Source organism: Callorhinus ursinus, unplaced genomic scaffold (genome assembly GCF_003265705.2).
Source record: "Callorhinus ursinus isolate GAN/ISIS: 27379988/994484 unplaced genomic scaffold, GSC_fseal_2.0 scaffold9, whole genome shotgun sequence".
Lineage (NCBI taxonomy): Eukaryota > Metazoa > Chordata > Mammalia > Carnivora > Otariidae > Callorhinus > Callorhinus ursinus.
This window is the reverse complement of record NW_027397071.1, coordinates 40,431,795-40,450,376: the sequence shown is the minus strand read 5'-3', so window position 1 is coordinate 40,450,376 and position 18,582 is coordinate 40,431,795. Positions and strand designations below refer to the sequence as shown.

Below are 18,582 nucleotides of genomic sequence, written 5' to 3'. Positions count from 1 at the left end.
CACACACACACACACACACACACACACACACACACACACACACACACCTGTTAGAATTAATAGAAAAATTCAACAAAGTTACAGGATACAAAACCAACACACAAACATCATTTGCGTTTCTATATAGTAACAATGAGGGATCCAAAAAAGAAAATTAAGAAAATAATTTAATTTACAATAGTATCAAGAATAAAATACTTAGAATAAACGTAACTAAGGATGTGAAAGACTTGTACACTGAAACCTACAATATGTTGCTGAAAAAAATTAACAGAAATAAATGGATAAACAACCTATGTTTGTGGACTACAAGACTTAATATTGCTAAACTACTACTCAATTTCTAGTAATCTACAAATTCAACGTATTCCTTATAAAAATCCCAATGGCATTTTAGGAGAAATAGAAAAATTCATCCTAAAATTCATATAAAATTTCAAGGGACTCCAAAGAGCCAAAACAATCCCCAAAAAGAAGAAAACTGTAGTTCTCACACCTCATCATTTTCAAACTTACTACAAAACTATAGTAATCACAATAGTGTGGTTCTGATATAAAAACAGACATATAGATCAATGGAATAGAATAGAAGCCCAGAAGTAAATGCTTGCATATAGGATCAAATGATTCTCAAAATGAATATCAAGATGATTCAATAGGGAAAGGATAGTCTTTTCCACAAATGGTGTTCAGGGACGCCTGGGTGGCTCAGCTGGTTAAGCGTCCAACTCTTGATTTCAGCTCAGATCATGACCTCAGGTCATGAGACTGAGCCCCACATCTGGTTCTGCACTGTGCATGGAGTCCGCTTAAGATTCTCTCTCTCCCTCTCCCACTTCCCCTCCCACCCCGAGGCACATGCCCTCTTTCTCTCAAAAAAAAAAAAAAGTCGTGCTCAGAAAACTGAATTCCGTGTGCACAAAGGTAAAGTTGGATTATTACTTTACATAATAAACAAAAATTAACCTCAAATAAATCAAAAAATTTTGTGCATCAAAGTTTACTATCAACGAAGTAAAAAGGCAACCCATAGGAGAAATACTTGCAAATCATACATTTATAAGAGATTGATATCTAGAATATATAAAGAAATCCTTCAATTCAACAGCAACAAAAAAGTAAACACTACAAATAGGAAATGGACAAAAATGACTTAAATAAACATTTCTACAAAGAAGATATACATATGGCCAATAAGCACATGAAAAGATGCTCAGTATCACTAATCATTAGGGAAATGCAAAACAAAAGAACAATGAGATATGACCTCACACCCATTAGGATGGTTACCATTAAAAAAAAAGAAGAAAAGAAAAAGAAAAGAAAATAACTGTTAGGATGTGCAGAAATTAGAACTCTTGTGCACTGTTGCTGGGAATGTAGAATGGTATAGCTGCTGTAGCAAACAGTATGGTGATTCTTGAAAACATTAAAAGTAAAATCATATGATCCAGCAATTCCACTTCTGGCTATACACTCAAAACAACTGAAAGCAAGGTCTCAAAGAGATATCTATACACCCATGTTCATAGCAGCATTATACATAATAGCTAAAATATGGAAGCAGCCCAAGTGCTGGTTTGGATAAGCAAAACACACAATTGACCCTTGAAAAATGCAGGGATTAGGGGCACCAGCCCCCTGCACAGTTAAAATGCCATGTATAACTTTTGGTTCCCCAAAAACTTAACTACTAATGGCTTACCATTGGACCAAAAGTCATAGATAACATAGTCAATTAACACATATTTTGTATGTTATATGTATTATATACTATAAGCTTACAATAAAGTAATCTAGAAAAATATTAAGAAAATAATAAGGAAGAGAAAACATATTTACAGTACTAGTATTTATAAAAAATAAATCTGTATAAGTGAGCCTGCACAGTTCACGGCTATGCTGTTCAAAGGTTGACTGTAATGTAATATTTATTATTAAACCTTAAAAAGGAAAAATAAATGTGACATGCTTCCACATAAATCAACTTTAAAGACATTATACTAGGAGCGCCTGGGTGGCTCAGATGGTTGGGTGTCTGCCTTTGGCTCAGGTCATGATCTCAGGGTCCTGGAATCAAGCCCCACGTCGGGCTCCCCGCTCAGCAGGGAGTCTGCTTCTCCCTCTCTCCCTGCCTCTCACCTTGCTTGTGCTCTCTCTCTCAAATGAATAAATAAAATCTTTAAAAAAATAATACAGACATTATGCGAAATAAAATAAGCTAGCCACAAAAGGACAAATATTGTATGATTCCACTTATATGAGATACCTAGAGTAATCAAATTCTAGAGAGAAATAGAATAGTGGTTTCAGAGGTTGGGGTGGGGGAGGATTGGAAGTTAGTGTGTAATGGGCACATAGTTTCAATTGAAGATGGAAGATGAAAAGGTTCCACAGATGGATGGTCATGATGGTTGCACTATATACACACACTTAATGTATAATTAAAAATGCTCAAAATGGTTAAGTTTTATGTTATATATATCACCATAAAAAATACAAGAGAAATACCCAGAACTGAGGAATATAAATTTTCAGAATGAATAACTCCAATAAATTGAATAGAAAAACAATCCGGCCAAGCAAGCAAATATTTATGAGACAAATCAGTGTGAAATTGCAGAACACCTGGTATAAGAAGAAAATGCTAAAAGTTTCCAGTCAGAAGGGAAAAACAATAAATAGACATTCATATACAACTAACTGAGAACTAAATGTCAATGGACTTCTCAAAGGAAATACTGGAAGTTAGATGACAAAGCAATTCTGAAAAAATTCTGAAAGAAGCTCTACACAGTCAAATCATCAACCAAATATAAGTGTAGCATAACAGCATATTTAGGCTTTCAAGGTATTAAAAAATTTACCTCCTAGATACAATTTCTCAGTAAACTAATAGAGAAGGCACTGTATTAAAATAAGAAAAAACCCAAGAAAGACCAAGATATAGAATTCTGGAACTTAGAGTCTTTACATAGCATGGAGATAAATGAATTCTCAGGATCACAGGTCTGAAGAGACGTACACCAAGACAGATGATCTAAGAGCAGGTTTAGAGAGTAAGCAGTCCTGATTAAATCAGAAAAATGAAAGGCTCAAGCAGAAATATTGTGAAAAAAAATATGTGTGTGGGTATGCTGGGGGAGAGTGGTGGTTTGAATGGTATGAGATTTTCAAACAAGGTTTCAAAAAAATAGTATAAAAAAAGCAAACATATCCTAACATATTGTGTGGCTCAGCTGTGAACAATATGTACACAGTCATAACAATTAAGACAGTAAATAGTAATTTACCCCCAAATAGTAGTGATCTAATTTTATGGGGAGAATAGAGGAGGGAATATATAAGTGTGTGTATTAGGGAGGATTTATAAGAGAATTAAATCACCATCTTTCACAGTGGAAATTTGTAAATAATATCTAAAACTAAAAAAAAAAGACATTTTAGCAGAATAAGTATGTTACTTGGAAATATAAAAGTAAACAGCAGAAGAGTTAGTTAAAATTATTAAATGATATTATCTTGGGGTATCAGGAAGATTAAGTGTAGAGGTATGGTGCATGGAACTACTATTTTCCCATCATTTCATTTTCGTTTATAAATCTAGGAGTTAAATAACTGGATATAAATAAAATTACCTTTAAATAACAATGTAGAACTTTATGAAATGTATATACAATACATGAAACTATGGATAATTGATGAAATATCAAAAGCCATTGACAAATAAGGAACCGTTAAGAGATAAAGTACAACAGTTCATATACAAAGAAAATAAAAGGTGATGGGGCGCCTGGGTGGCTCAGTTGGTTAAGCGGCTGCCTTCAGCTCAGGTCATGATCACAGAGTCCTGGGATCAAGTACCACATCAGGCTCCTTGCTCAGCAGAGAGCCTGCTTCTCCCTCTCTCTGCCTGCCACTCCCCCTGCTTATGCTCTCTCTCTCACTCTGTGTCAAATAAGTAAAAATCTTAAAAAAAAAAGGTGATAAAAACACCATCATGAGTTTTTAAAAAGAGAAAGATTTGAATAATTAATAATTAAAAGGTCAGAGAAAGAGAGATATGAGGAGGTGTTCAATGGGTATAAAGTTTCAGTCATACAAGATAAAAAAGTTCTAGGGATCTGCTGTGCAACATTATGACTATAGTTAACAATATTGTGTTATGCACTTAAAAGTCTTTTAAGAGGGTAGGTCTCAGGGTAAGTGGTTTCATCACAATAATTTCAAAAGGTTTAAGAGAAAACATTGAGAAAATTGTAATTATTTCAAATAATTTTACAAAAATGATTATATGATTTTTCTGTGAAAGGCAGAGGTAAAGGAATGCCATCGATCATACATAAAATTTTATCAGAAAAAATTCTGCAAAAACAACAAAAAACAAGTACACATTTGATAACCAAAATCTTATAGACATAAGATAAACGTATTTTTATTGACAAAACAATTACATTCAAAGCCTGAAGGAAATTTAGTATCATTACTTAATTGAAATTATTTATATTAATCTGATACTTGACAGATTTCCTGAAAGAGGAACCATGCTGACCATACAGCAACAAAGCTATCAATTCAATATGGTTCCTGCTAACATCTATTTCTCTTAATTCCCCCTTCTGCTCAAAATCCAGTCCTTGATATCCATGAAACAACTTTCTAAATATGTACATTTATAAAATATTAAATGAGATATGGATATTTTTATCTAGATATCTCAACATATATTTCATGGAATCTTATATTTATAGTTCAAAATTAACATGCCCAATTTCTAATGAATTTACTCTTCATCAAAATATGTTCATACATATAATTTAAAGATTCATATAACTAACCTTTCTGAGTGAGACGTCTTGATTTTTTTGATTTTATACCAATTTCTTTTGTTTTTAGTTCATATATAATAGAAGAAACATGTTTTCTCTGTTCTCTAGAACTTTTTAAATAAACAGGAGAATGTATACTCTGTGGAAACAAAATAAAAGCAATGACAACCATGATAATGTCCGTTATATACATTTTAGAGTTCTCAATGAACTCTCACATTTATTATACACTACCATGACTGATTTTGTTTTTTTAAAAAGACCAAGAAAAACCTGTGAAATAGGCAGAGTTAGGAAAAGATGTAAAGAGCTCCATTGTGTATGATTTTGATAAATTGTCTTTCTTATTTGCTGTGAATTTTTTTTTTTTTTTGTAATTAACATATAACGTATTATTTGTTTTGGGGGTACAGGTCTGCGATTCATCAGTCTCACACAACTCACAGTGCTCACCACAGTACATACTCTCCCCAGTGTCCATCACCCAGCCACCCCATCCCTCCTACCCCCCTCAGCCCCAGCAATCCTCAGTTTGTTTCTTGAGATTGTCTTTCTATTAAGAGTTAAAGATATACTTTGGACCATGCTTGGAGGGAGATTGAGGGGGAAAGGGACCCATCGGGAGGGTGCCATGACAAAAAAACAAAACAAAACAAAACCCACCAGGGAAGAAAAATAAGGAATAAACAAAGAGAAGCAAGATGGTGTTGCCCAGAAAGCCTGAAGAAAGATTTAGGTTAAGAAAGGGCAGACAAAACTATTTTACAGAATACTAAAAAAGATAGTAACATAGAAAGAAAGAGAAACGGGACCAGAATTATCACAAATCTTGAAAGTACAAATGGATCTGGTATATGTGGAAGGAATAACAGGTAGAATATTGAAAAGGAGCTTAGTGGAGAGTTGGGGGCACTATCAGATGTAAACCATATAATGTCTGTAAATTGGTTGGGAATGTTTTAATAATTAATACTGTGTTGTCTGTCTTTGTCTTCACAGTCTATCCAGCACAGTACAAAGGATCCATCAGATCATCAGGAACCCAGGCTCTTTCAAAATTTATCATCTCTGTCTTGCCCTCTATGTGGCTTTTATCCTCAAGGTTTACTCATGAGTCAAGATAGCTACTAGACCTCTAAACACCATGTCTGTATTTCAGTCAGTAAGATGGAGGAAAAGGGTAAAATGACAAAAGGGCACAGGCCATGGTCTTAAGGTACTTTCCCAGAGGTCCTTCCAATAACTTCTGTTTATATCTTATTGGCCACTCATAGTGACAAAGGAGAGGGTAAGCAATGCAGGCTTTTTAGTAGGTACTTTGCTGCCTGGACTAAAATTTGGGGTTTCTGGGGCGCCTGGGTGGCTCAGTTGGTTAAGCGACTGCCTTCGGCTCAGGTCATGATCCTGGAGTCCCGGGATCGAGTCCCACATCGGGCTCCCTGCTCAGCGGGGAGTCTGCTTCTCCCTCTGACCCTCCCCCCTCTCATGTGCTCTCTCTCTCTCTCATTCTCGCTCTCTCAAATAAATAAAATCTTAAAAAAAATAAATAAATAAAATAAAATTTGGGGTTTCTTACCAAGAAAGAAGAAAAGGACAGATGTTGGTCAGCAACCACAGTATGCCACAGAGAAAAAAAATCAGAAGTTTGGGAGCGGATATACATTTGTATTTTGAGAAATGTTCCCAGAATATTATGCTTTCTTTGATGAGTGCCACTGGCCTAAATTCTGAAGGCTCACAAATATGTATCTTCGATAGTATTCCTTTCTGAGGTGTTTGCTTCTTGTGTAGTACTCATCAGTAACTATGAGCTGTGCTCTTTCACCCTGGAAAATCTCACAGACATCTCATACTCAATAGAATTTAAGTCCTATCTCTCCTCCAAACCTATTATAACTTATTTCTGGTTTTGGTGAATGGCACCACCTTCATCCAAGAAGAAGGGAGTCATATAAACTCTCTAATATGTGATAGCAGATAGGATTTTGAAATAAAAAACTTATCGCCGTATTTCCCCTACCTTGACCTGCCCACTTGTCCAAACCTCCTTTATTCTACAATTTAGGAGAGACACTTGGATATGTGTCCTGGTGCCCTGTATTTACAATTTTCTGCCCAAATTCCTATAATGCACAAAACAGATGTATTTACATAAATATCCTTGAGTTTCTATCTTTTAAATTTTATATGTGATATTCTCTAATTTATTGAAAACAATTTGTCTTTATGCAATGACTCATTGTGCAAGAATTTTTTAATGCTCATGATAGGTACTAGATATTATGTAGTCCTGGAATGAATCTCAGTTATTATTCTTCACTAAAAAATCCTTCACTAGTCAACTCTTACATAATTTCTTTCCATTCTTCACATGACAAAAATACTAGTTTTTGCTAGAAAGACAAATAAGCAGTTACTTCTGAGCTTATACATTCTCCTTATATTAAATCTTTTTCTAAAGTTTGTCAAGAATAATTATAACATAACATAATATCAACACATTATCAAAATATAACATTATTTTAAGTAATATTGCTTCTATTTTCATTTGGGCTCAGTTCTTTCTATTAAACAAAGTATGACAAAAATAATGTAGACTACTGTTCTGCAATCAAATATGTAACAATCAATTCTAAATGCTTTTTCAACCTCAAATTCATCTATCAGTCCTCTTCAATTAGTCCTCTGCATCATTATTGTGTTTTCTTACTTCTATAAATTTTGCTCTATTTTTATAACTACTGTCTCTCTCTACTAAGAATGCAATTCATCATACATTAAAAATCATCCCAAATTCTATTTCAACCATAGAAATGGACCCTTTAGAATGTAAGGATATGTTCAGCAATCTGTTTCTACTAATACATATTCTTCTGCCTTCCACAAAACGAATAAAGGAAATTTTTAAAGTGTGCATCTCTATAATCTGAGTATCCAATCTCTATCACAAATAAAATTAATTTATAGAATCATGAAATTTAAAAAATTAGATATTGAAGGGGCACCTGGGTGGCTCAGTCGGTTAAGCATCTGCCTTCAGCTCTGGTCATGGACCGAGCCCAGCATAGGGCTCCCTGCTTGGGGCGGGAAGCCTGCTTCTCCCTCTCTCTCTGCCTGCAGCTCCCCCTGTTTGTGCTCCCTCTCCCTCTCTCTGTCAAATAAATAAATAAAATATTTTTAAAAATTAGATATTGAAATTTAAATTTTTAATATTTTTATTCTATTTAAAAATTAAATGCATAGCTGGTTAGTTCCTTTCAGAAATATATTTTCTTTAGTTCTCCCACTTATCCTTTTTCATATATCCACATGCCATTCCTTGTCATCATTTAAAGTAATTTTCCCTTCCTTTGCTTTTATAAAAGAAGAATCTGTGACAAAGCTTGCATATATGACAGTGAAACAAATCTAAGAAGATGAGCATCTAAAGCCCTAAGTGAACTGAGACTTAAACAAGCTACAAAGGTAAGGAAACTGGGCTTTTCTGTGTACATAGTACAAGAAGGAAAAGAAAGGACGTGCCCACTTACTGATATTCAAAAATCATAGAGAAGGAAAAGCATCAGAAGATTTAGGATAATCTAATAAATATCTTGTTTTTGATAAGAGAAAGTATATTCTATTAGCTGAAGTACCTTAAGCCTAACACTGGTCCTCAATAATTTTAGAAAATAGTTTTAAGGATGTTTGGTAGCATTTAAAAGAGGAATGATCACCAGGGAGCAGTATAAGTTAATAAGTGAATACATCAGATATAATGTCATTTCTAACAGGGTCAAAAGTAATTCAGGTTCAAACATCCTCGATATGATAAACCTTAATTTCAGGAATATGTTCAGATAAATGTTTTCACAACTTTAGAAAGACAATATGATTAGATGGAGATCAGAGATGTTGAGATATCACATGAGAAAGAGTAAGGATTCATTAAATGATGCAACTTGAAATAAAATCTCTAATGTCATAAGCAGACTTGTTCTTAGCCCTATCATGATCAATATTTATACAAATTATTTGAATAATAATATAAAGGAAATGTTTATGACATTTTTAGGGAGGTGGCAAAACAACAAAATCAGTTAACACAAGACAGAAATTTTAAACATTTTCAATAGACTAAAGCAATCAATCAAATTAAACAGATGAAGTATAATAGAAGTAAATATTACAGTTGGGCAAAATGCATTTAATCACTGCAATACATAATGTAATTTAAAATCATGAGTGAGAGGATACAATATTGTAGTTAAGAGTAAATTAAGAGTCCATTGTATGATGACCTTATGCTATATTAAGCATTTTACCTAGAATGAAGAAAATCACACAGTCTTACCATATTAATTTCTGATCAGAACCATAGCTGAAGCACTATGTCGGGTCAGGGCAACATATTTTCAGATGAGGATAGATAATCTGGAATGTGAAAAGAGAGCAACCTACCTACTGAATTATTTTTAAAGTAAGCCCTATATAAATAAGCCATATTAAATCCAGAGTAGAAAAGAGGCAACAAAGATTCAGGCTTCTTACCTCCCCCAATTACCATCTCCTTCATCTTATAAAATGATAGCATTCTCTTGTTCAAACCACAAGAACTTAGAATTTGTTTTCTATTTTATCCTCTTTTCTGAAATCCTGTATCTAAGCCATCAGCAAATCTTGACAATTCTACTTCCTAAATGTATTTCAAATCTGTCTACTTCTCTTCCTTTTTTACATTACTTCTCTAGTCTAAGCTATAGTCACCCTTTCCAACCACAAATGGCCTCTGATAGCTTCTGCCTTCACCCTGGCTCTTACAAGATTCAGTTACATTTATCAAAAGATAAATCTGATCGTGTTTATTTTTAGCTTTACATTTCCTGATAGCTATCCAAGGTGCCCAGTCCTTACTATGAGCTGGAAAAGCCAGCAAAATATGGCCTGGGCCACATAGCCAAATTCATTTCATGCTACCCTTGACTTTATTCATCATACTCTTACAACACTGGATTTCATTCAGTCCTCTGAACCCAACTCAAATAAAACAATCTACTCCATGCCTCAGGTCCTTGTGCAAGCTCTTTGCTCTATCTAAAATACACTCCTACACTTTGCATGGCTAGCTTCTCATCCTTCAGGTCTTAACTTTCATCTCCTCAGAAAAACATTCCATGACAATCTTGTGAGAACTAGGACTTCTCCTATTATTCTCTATCTCAGCAACCTATTTATTTTATTGTCACAGATTTGTTTACTTGGATTACAACTTGGTTTTTGCTTTCTATTTTTTCCTAGAATCTATCTAGTTCACCAGGGTAAGGACTTTGCTTGTCTTCCTTACTCAGTGCCAAGAATGGCCCCTGGCACTCAGCAGATATTCAATAATTATATGCTAAATGTGTAATGAATAGAGAATAGTAGCAAAGACAAGTACTAGAAGGAATGAGTGGAGGTTTAGGAACTTTGGTTTTCATCCCCTTCTTCATCATGTACATCAACTTAAACTCTTAATTTTCTAGAGTCTTCTCTACTTTACCATTCCTCAATATGTTACACATAAGAAAAGCATAAACATAACCATCTGGTAAGAATAATTATACATCTACTTGGGCACATCTCTCTACCTGTTCTGTTGTTCTACATAACAATAAGCCAGAAAACCAAAATGGCAATGAAAGAGCTCTCCTTTGATGGTAGTGAGTAGAGAAGCTAGGAAAAAATAATCTATACTAGCAGTGAGAGACGTGTGTATGAATTAATTTCATCTAATCATAAAAAAATTCTCAGAACATTACTGAAAATTGGAATAGATTAACTGAGGCGCTATGGAGCTCCCTGTAATTGACAAACTAAATAAGCACATGTTTGTAAAATATCAGATGGATGCTTGTACCAGATATTCATTTTCCCCAAGAGAGATGATAATTTACATTTAAAAATTGAGGAGTGGTGACAGTGGTAAGAATTTTCTCTACTTTCTAGACCAAGAGTAAATATTTTATACTAAACTCTTCTGTCTCTGAAAATCGAGATTCATTTTCAATCCTTAATGGTTTGAGTTTCCTAAATTAGCCTAGTTAGTGTTCTATAGACTGTAGTTTTGTTTTCACATTATGTATTATGCAAATCAGAGCCCTTTAACTTTAAAGTGAATTATAAGTCTTTAACCAAAGCAGATTAACAGAGACTCATTGTTACATTATCTATCTATTCCCATACTATTTGTACTACAATTGATCAAGCATTTGCTTTGTCTACACTATATATGGTCCATTGTAAGTAGGCTCCATTTCAAGGATGATCTCAAAAACCTCTTTAGAATCATTAGTCCTTTGGTAACCTACCACCTGTTTTCTGTTGTTTTTGTTCCCTTTCCTCTTCCCAGCTAAGACATCATGTTTAAAAGCGCTAATCCAAATCTTAGGTTTTCCATATTTTACTCAAAGGAATAACTTTAGGAATATGCTAAAACCCAAACTAAAAATGGTGCCCTTCTTTGGCTGAATGAAAGCTGTTAACTCTACTGTTTGGCTACATAGCCTCTCATTAACTTTAGCAAGCAATTCCTTCAACATAGTAGAGGCTAATATACAGAGATGCACTTCTGGCAGGTGCCACTTGAACTCTGCCTTCAAGACTAAGTGCTGGTTAACAGGAAAAAAAACATGGAGAAGGGGGAATGATTTAAAATAAAGTTTTATGATAAAAATTACTTTTTAAGATATTCCCCTAGAAGCAAAAGGCAGGTTTAACTGCTATTTGAAAAATTGCGATTATCTTGTATCTGTTCCTAATCTTACTTACTTCTAGATGACTAGAAATGATAATACTCTGGATACATGAGGAAGAGAATTCACAAAGGATGACCTGGATAAACAAATATAGGACACACAGTAGATACAGAAAGAAGTGTGACATTTCTCTTCTATACAAAAAGTAGCCATGGGAAATGAAGGTGACTGAATATTATATTTTGCTGCAAATGTCTATTTAAAGAACACATGGGGGGAAAAGGCATAATAGAAAGGCATGCTCCCTCAGTTAAAGAATGGTTAAGGTCTAAGGTCCATCATTTCCAAGATTAGAGGTGCCAATGTGTAAATTACTGAGGCCCACTCTGTCTGCTACATTACTGTGGATATTTGTTAGTAGCAGTTGTCAAACCCAGTAAAAAGAGATGCTGCAAACTTCCACAATGATTTTAGAATAGGTTATAATTTCAAGTTGAGAGAACATAGTGCTAGTTCATTAATAATAACAATTGGTATTAGGTAAAGTAAGTAAAGGTCATGAAAAATTTTATAGTATACAGATTTATGTTTCTTTAAAAATATTTACTTATTATTTATATATTTTATATATATTATATAATATACATTAAATATATATTTGCTTATTTACATGACAATGCAATTCCATTCAAAGTCCCTTTTTTTTACTAATATATTGATTATACTGTCTAATAGCTAATGTATTATATAGTAATAGTTAAGAATAATTCTGTATCTGGTTTACCTAAAGACCACATTTTTAAAAGTGTGTAACTCTACAAATATTATTTTGTTTATAACTTTCAAAGCACTTATTGCATCTACCTTATATCATCGTTAAGTACATTTCTCACCCCTAGAAGAAATTATTCTCTCTGAGGACTGGGTCTGTGGTTTACTTATCTCAATATCCCTGCACCACTTTGATTGGATTCTTCAACCTCTGTTGCAGTATCAACTCACAAATAACAAAAAAGGATTGAGAAATTTGATTAGTTTATTCAGCAAATATGTACTGAGTGCCAACTACATCCATGGCATCATGCTAGGAATCAGTACAAAGTTATTATTTTGTGAATACTTAAACTCTAGATTTCTCAAATTTTTCATAATTTAATATTCTACGTGGCTATAGAAAATATAAGAAGCAAGATAAAGCCATTCAAAGTGAGAAAAACTTTGTTTCCAATTAAATATGATTTGATTAAACTGAAACTGAGGATATCTACAGAGAGAGAAAGAAAGACACAAAGAGGGAGAGAGAGAGAGAGAGTTGAGAACATAGGCTTAATGGCTTAATGCTAAATACATTCCTAATAAGAATCTTCATTTTATTAAACCTCATGTGTTAACTTAATTGGTTATGATATTTTTAAATCAGTAAATCTAATCATTTTGAAATGAAAAGAGACAGGGCATATATTAACAATATAAGTTAATACTGCTTAAGTAATCACCAAATGAGACAAGTTCATATGGTGGTGTGAAATTTATTGATGGGCTACAAAACAGAATTTTCTAAAGAAAAGAAAAAAACTTTTCCTTACTAGTAACATATGTAGCCCAAGAGTCTATATTTCTATGTGTATTTAACAATGCCCACATTTATCAAAAGAGAAAAAAGAACAGATAGGGACTGCCAACATTTTAACTGATGTTTAGGTTGCTCTCTTCTACCCTAAATATCTTAAGCAAATCCGGCATTTTAGATAGGGTATATGTTTTAAATTAAGGTTTAGAATCTGAGGAAGCAGTTATATTTCTCTCTCTTTCTCTCTCTCTCTCACACACACACACAAGCCCTCAATAAATTAACAGAGTGGGATGCCTGGGTGACTCAGTTGGTTGAGTGTCTGCCTTCGGCTCAGGTCATGATCCCAGGGTCCTGGGATCGAGTCCCGCATCGGCAGGAAGCCTGCTTCTCCCTCTGCCTCTGCCTCTCTCTGTGTCTCTCATGAATAAATAAAATCTTTTTAAAAAATAATTAATTAATTAACAGAGTAACCATATACATAATTATACTTCTGAGTAAAGCATATTATAACCAACTTAAATATGCTTTATGCATACATATTGATAAACTATCAAATTGATTCAATAATATTTACTTGGGTAACATTTTCTAAAACTGAGGTTTTAGCCTCCTGCAACTGTGAGTAATATACTCATTTGGGGGTTTAAGAATATTAGTAAATGTTGCTTCATATAAGCTTTTATTACAATACTAAAGACTAAAATGACTGTTTCAAATGCAGTTTAATTATGCTCCTTCCTTCTGAATGCTACACATGTGCTAGGAACTACAGGGGGCAGAGAGAGAGAGAGAAGGAGAGACTGACTCAGGAAGTGCTATCACTGACCCTGGTTAGCCAGCCGGAAAGTTCTATAGCCCCAGTACAAATCTCAGTCGGCCTGACTTCAGAGCATTCAGAACTTCTTTAACAACCTCAGCTCTACTGCTCTTATTGGAAATATTTCAGCCATGGTCCAGAGTTTATTATTTACATGAGGCCCAATATTCCTGTGGCTGAATAAAAGGACTCAAAACCGTAGTCACCAAAACTTTCAAAGATACAAACAGGCTTATTTTAGGTTCATAAGCTATTAGAGCAGGTATTGCCAGAATCTTTATATTTCATTAAACAAAAACTGAAATATAAAGAAATGCCTGCAATTTACTTTAAGTCCCTCCAGGCTTTCCAGGTGAATACTGTCATTAAACACCTGTGCTTAGATGGAATATCTCTAAAACTATCCTAAAGAGACCAGAGAGCAGCAGTATGATTCAATAGTTAATATTTTCCAAGTCATGGAACTTAAATTTGTTTTAAGAAAATTCTATGTTGTTTTCTAGATGACTCATAAAACATTAATTTTTGTTATTCAAGGCACAGACCAATATCAAAGTACATTGAAATAGCCACTCTCTCTTACCTTGAACAAATAAAAATTCATTCTAAGTAAGTGGTAAAGAATGGTCATTTTATTGATTTTGTTACCTTGTTTATTAGAAAAAGATGGACAGCTTGAAAAGTTCTGAATTATCAGTCTTTTTAAAGCAAAATTTTTATGATGATTAGTTTCACTGGATTTAAAAATGGTAATATTAACTTTCTTGTACGAGGAAGTAAATAATTTCATCATTTTTATGCAAGTTTCAAACTGTTAAAATATGCTGGTTTGGATGAATTACTAAATGTATTTCTCTTTTCAACTTTACACTTATCTTGTGTGTACAGCTGATATCCCTAGTGTCCAATCAGAGACAGGTTTTCATCCTGTTGTCCAGGGAATGATGTGCACAATTCCTTTTGACACTGATGAGAGGTGAATACATAATCCAGCCCACTTCAGTGAAAATTGACCCATATTTTTTTTTTACCCTGAAGAAAAATACAGTGATAAGGTTTAAAGATGGGAAAAAATACAGTTAAACTCTTGAGGTGTACCATTAGTTAATGATAGTCAGCAAACATTACATTTTGCCTTGAGGACAGCAAGCTCCAGATTTGCTTTTTAGGTGCTCACGAATTCTAATAATCATGGCTCTATGTGATAGCAAGAAACCTAAAAGTATGAATGATAGGGTTTTTACATTTCAATGAATTCAAAAGTTAAAGTTAAAAAGGAAAGACATGCTTTTTATATATTTTCTCCTACCTCTACTCTCCACTAAGATGTTTAAGAAATGAAGTATTTTTATATCAGTCTTTGTAAGGCAAAGACTTATTTAATAGTTGAGAATATACACTATTTCCCACACAAAGACTACGCCCCAATTAAAAAAAAATATGCATCTTGCATAAGACTTTAATGTTGTCTCTGAACTAGTATTTTTAAGATTTATCAACGTCCTTAAGATTTGGGGGGGAAATTACTTGGCATAGTGAGTCAGATCAATTGCCCCTATACCAAGTACCCTACCTCTAATTGTATCAAAAAGAAACATGCTCTAAAATGTTAAGACTCTTTATTTTCATTTTCTTTAATAATTCATTAAAAATTGATTCATTAATTTATCTACATAATTCATTTTTAGTTTACATAATCAGCCTGTAACATTTCTGGAATAATGAATTTTATTATAATGACCACAGTATAGAGTAACTCCTTTATCTTCTTTATCTTTGAAAGGTATTCTAAGTTCTAGTATAACAGCACTGACAAGAAAATATTTACATAGTTCATAACTTTGCAAGATCTTTTTGCACTATTTTTGACTTGTATCTTATTTTCATCTATCTTCTTTCAATGATAACCTTATTTCTTCCTGCCCACATAGAAAGAGCTCAGTGATAAGCAGATTTCTGTTAGCCACTTTTTTCATAGTAGCATGGTGGACTGTTTTAACAAAATATACTAAAATTAATCCATGAGTCATAATTCAAAATAATATGAGTTTAGATTATACTTCTTTTAAATACAACAAATAGTATTTTAAATTAGTAAATATTTGTTAAGTGCCTCCTATGTGCATATGACTGTGCTAGATAAAGGGTGGCAAAAACTAAATAAAATACAACCTGCCATAAAGTGATTTATTTTCCTAGAGTAAAAACATTCACAGTAAAATTCACATAAAATTCACTTTCAAAGGAAGCAGTGTATAAATAAATTTAAATAGAAACATACACAAGAAAAATTATAGTAACAATACTCCATTCAAATCAGAGAAACAGATTTCCCTAATATTGAAAAAGACCAACTCTTGGTTCAGGGACATTATCAGGGACTTTATTCTGTTATGTGATGCTGCAAGTTGAAGTGAAGACAGACAGATAGAAAGGAACATTGTGGGAATAATCTCATTCTTAAACAGAAAAAGAAGTAAATTCTGGGAAGGAGGTTTTGGTCTTGGGTGCCAAGAACCTCAGGTGAATGAATGAAGGCATTTTAGTTTCTACTTTGTGTACAGATCATTTGATGGCATATTGTAGAAAGAAGGCAATGTGCTGGAATGGAGGTGAATTGGAGGGAGGACACAAAACAATGCTTTTATATATTAGCTCTATCTATGAAAAAGAGGAGACTTTATTTTCAATAATTGGCTAATCTGTAGCAGCCAAGATCAAATATAGTTAATTTTAATACTGGAATCTCTCATAACATGCAGCAATGGTTCTGTTTTGAAGAAAAAGCTGCTGATAAGATACACTCTGCTTCTGTAATCAACCTTTCCCTTCTTTGGAGCTATTAAATCCCCAAAATACAGACTCCACTCTCCAATTCTAGGGCCTAAGATAAGAGAGAGAGTTAGCCTCTCTGGACCAGTTTTTAGAGTTCCCTATTAATTTACCTTTGCTCAAATCCTGACACATAATTCTGGTAATTATATTTTTATCTCCTTCTTGAGCCTTCATCACTCTATCTGCCTTTGCAATGTTTCCCAGTTCTAATTTGACATCTGCCTTGGGCCATTTCCCAAGCCTTCATTCTAGCAATGTAATCTTTGATACCAGTTTTCTTCTTAAGACAGTTTTTTAACATAGTGTCTAGGCTTTGATACTTGAAGACAGACCTCATTAATACCAGCATTTTATTTCAACCTGACCCAATTTCAATGTTGCTAAGCTTTCCACAGTAGTTCCTCAATTGTGGCTAGCCATGTGACAGTGAATAGAGCTCACAGTACTCATTAGATGGGGAGCTACTTACCAAAATGACTCTCTTTTGCTAGTTCCTAGAACCATAACCATTCTGTGTCTCCTGTACTACTCCAGTGGTCAAGCCCAAATTCTTTCTTAACCTAACCAATTTTACTTTAATTTAAATACCTTTTCCTGTGAATAACAAGATAAAATGTAAAAGTTCCAATTTGAATGACATTGTAAATGCTGTAAATGTCATCAGAAGGTTGAGCTCATTGTAAAGCATCTTGAAGAAACTGGGATGGATCATGAATTAGGCAGATGCAAAAAAGTAGATGATACTTAATTTACATAAGGAAAACATGAGGCAAACAGGTAGGAATGAGCAAGGAGACTGAAGACTGAACCAGCTGAGTGTACTGTTTATAACAGAATAATGAGCTAAAAACATTGAAAAGATAAAATGATATAAAATTATAAAAGGCCCATTAATTACTGAAATCTACAGCCTTTATTATGCTCTTTCATCTTTCATCTGGAAACCTTCCCACATTTTCTTGTCATCTGTCTATTACATTCTACTTGTCATCTGTCTATTACATTCTGTCTACTTACATTCTAAGTAATTTCACAGGTATAACAGCACATATATGGATTAAAATGTACAGAGAGACTACTGCTTGCTAAATAATCATTTTAAGCACTCAAGTGAAAATTAAAATATCCATTAACAGCCCCACCCAACTTTACCTTCCACAATTCCTCTCATAAATCTCTTAGTATATAGTCAGGATAATTTCCTTTCCATTCACATATCTGCCAAGCTAATTCTCACCTCCATAGCTTTGTTCATATATTTTTTAAATGTTACCCTTGATCTTTTCTTTTTTGACATTAAATTTCTTGTATGTTCCACCACACATCTGATGCTTAATTATATAGGCATATTGGTCATTATTCTATTACCTCATTAAACAACAAATTTTTTTTTTAAGATTTTATTTATTTGAGAGAGAGAGAGAGAAAGGGAGAGAGAGGGATAGCACAAGCCGGGTTGGGGGTTGGGGAGACAGAGGGAGAGGGAGAAGCAGACTCCTCGCTGAGCAAGGAGTCAGATATGGCACTCAATCCCAGGACCCTGGGATCATGCAGCCACTTAACTGACTGAGCCACCCAGGGGCCCTAAACAACAAATCCTTAAAGAATTAAAAAACTCCACTCTTCATTTCCCTAAAGCATGCTAAGGTGGAAAAATAAAAGCATTAAAGAACATAAAATCTGAAATTTAAAACCAAGATTTAACACTCCTATAGATACCTATAAGGTATCTATATTGATACTTATTTATATGTATAAACATATATGTATCTATTGACTTTAAAGTATGCAGGCAAAGCTGCTTTTATGATTATA

At 33.7% G+C, this 18,582-nt stretch overlaps 1 protein-coding gene across 2 annotated transcripts in view; it reads right to left on the bottom strand.

Annotated features, from left to right (window-relative positions):
* Positions 1-18,582, bottom strand: part of LRRIQ3 (leucine rich repeats and IQ motif containing 3) — a 204,197-nt gene that overhangs the window by 65,577 nt on the left and 120,038 nt on the right. For both annotated transcript variants that reach the window (XM_025871848.2, XM_073896525.1), the window contains exon 6: positions 4,839-4,968. In XM_025871848.2, coding sequence (XP_025727633.1) covers positions 4,839-4,968 — 130 coding nt within the window. The remainder of the gene's footprint in view (positions 1-4,838; positions 4,969-18,582) is intronic.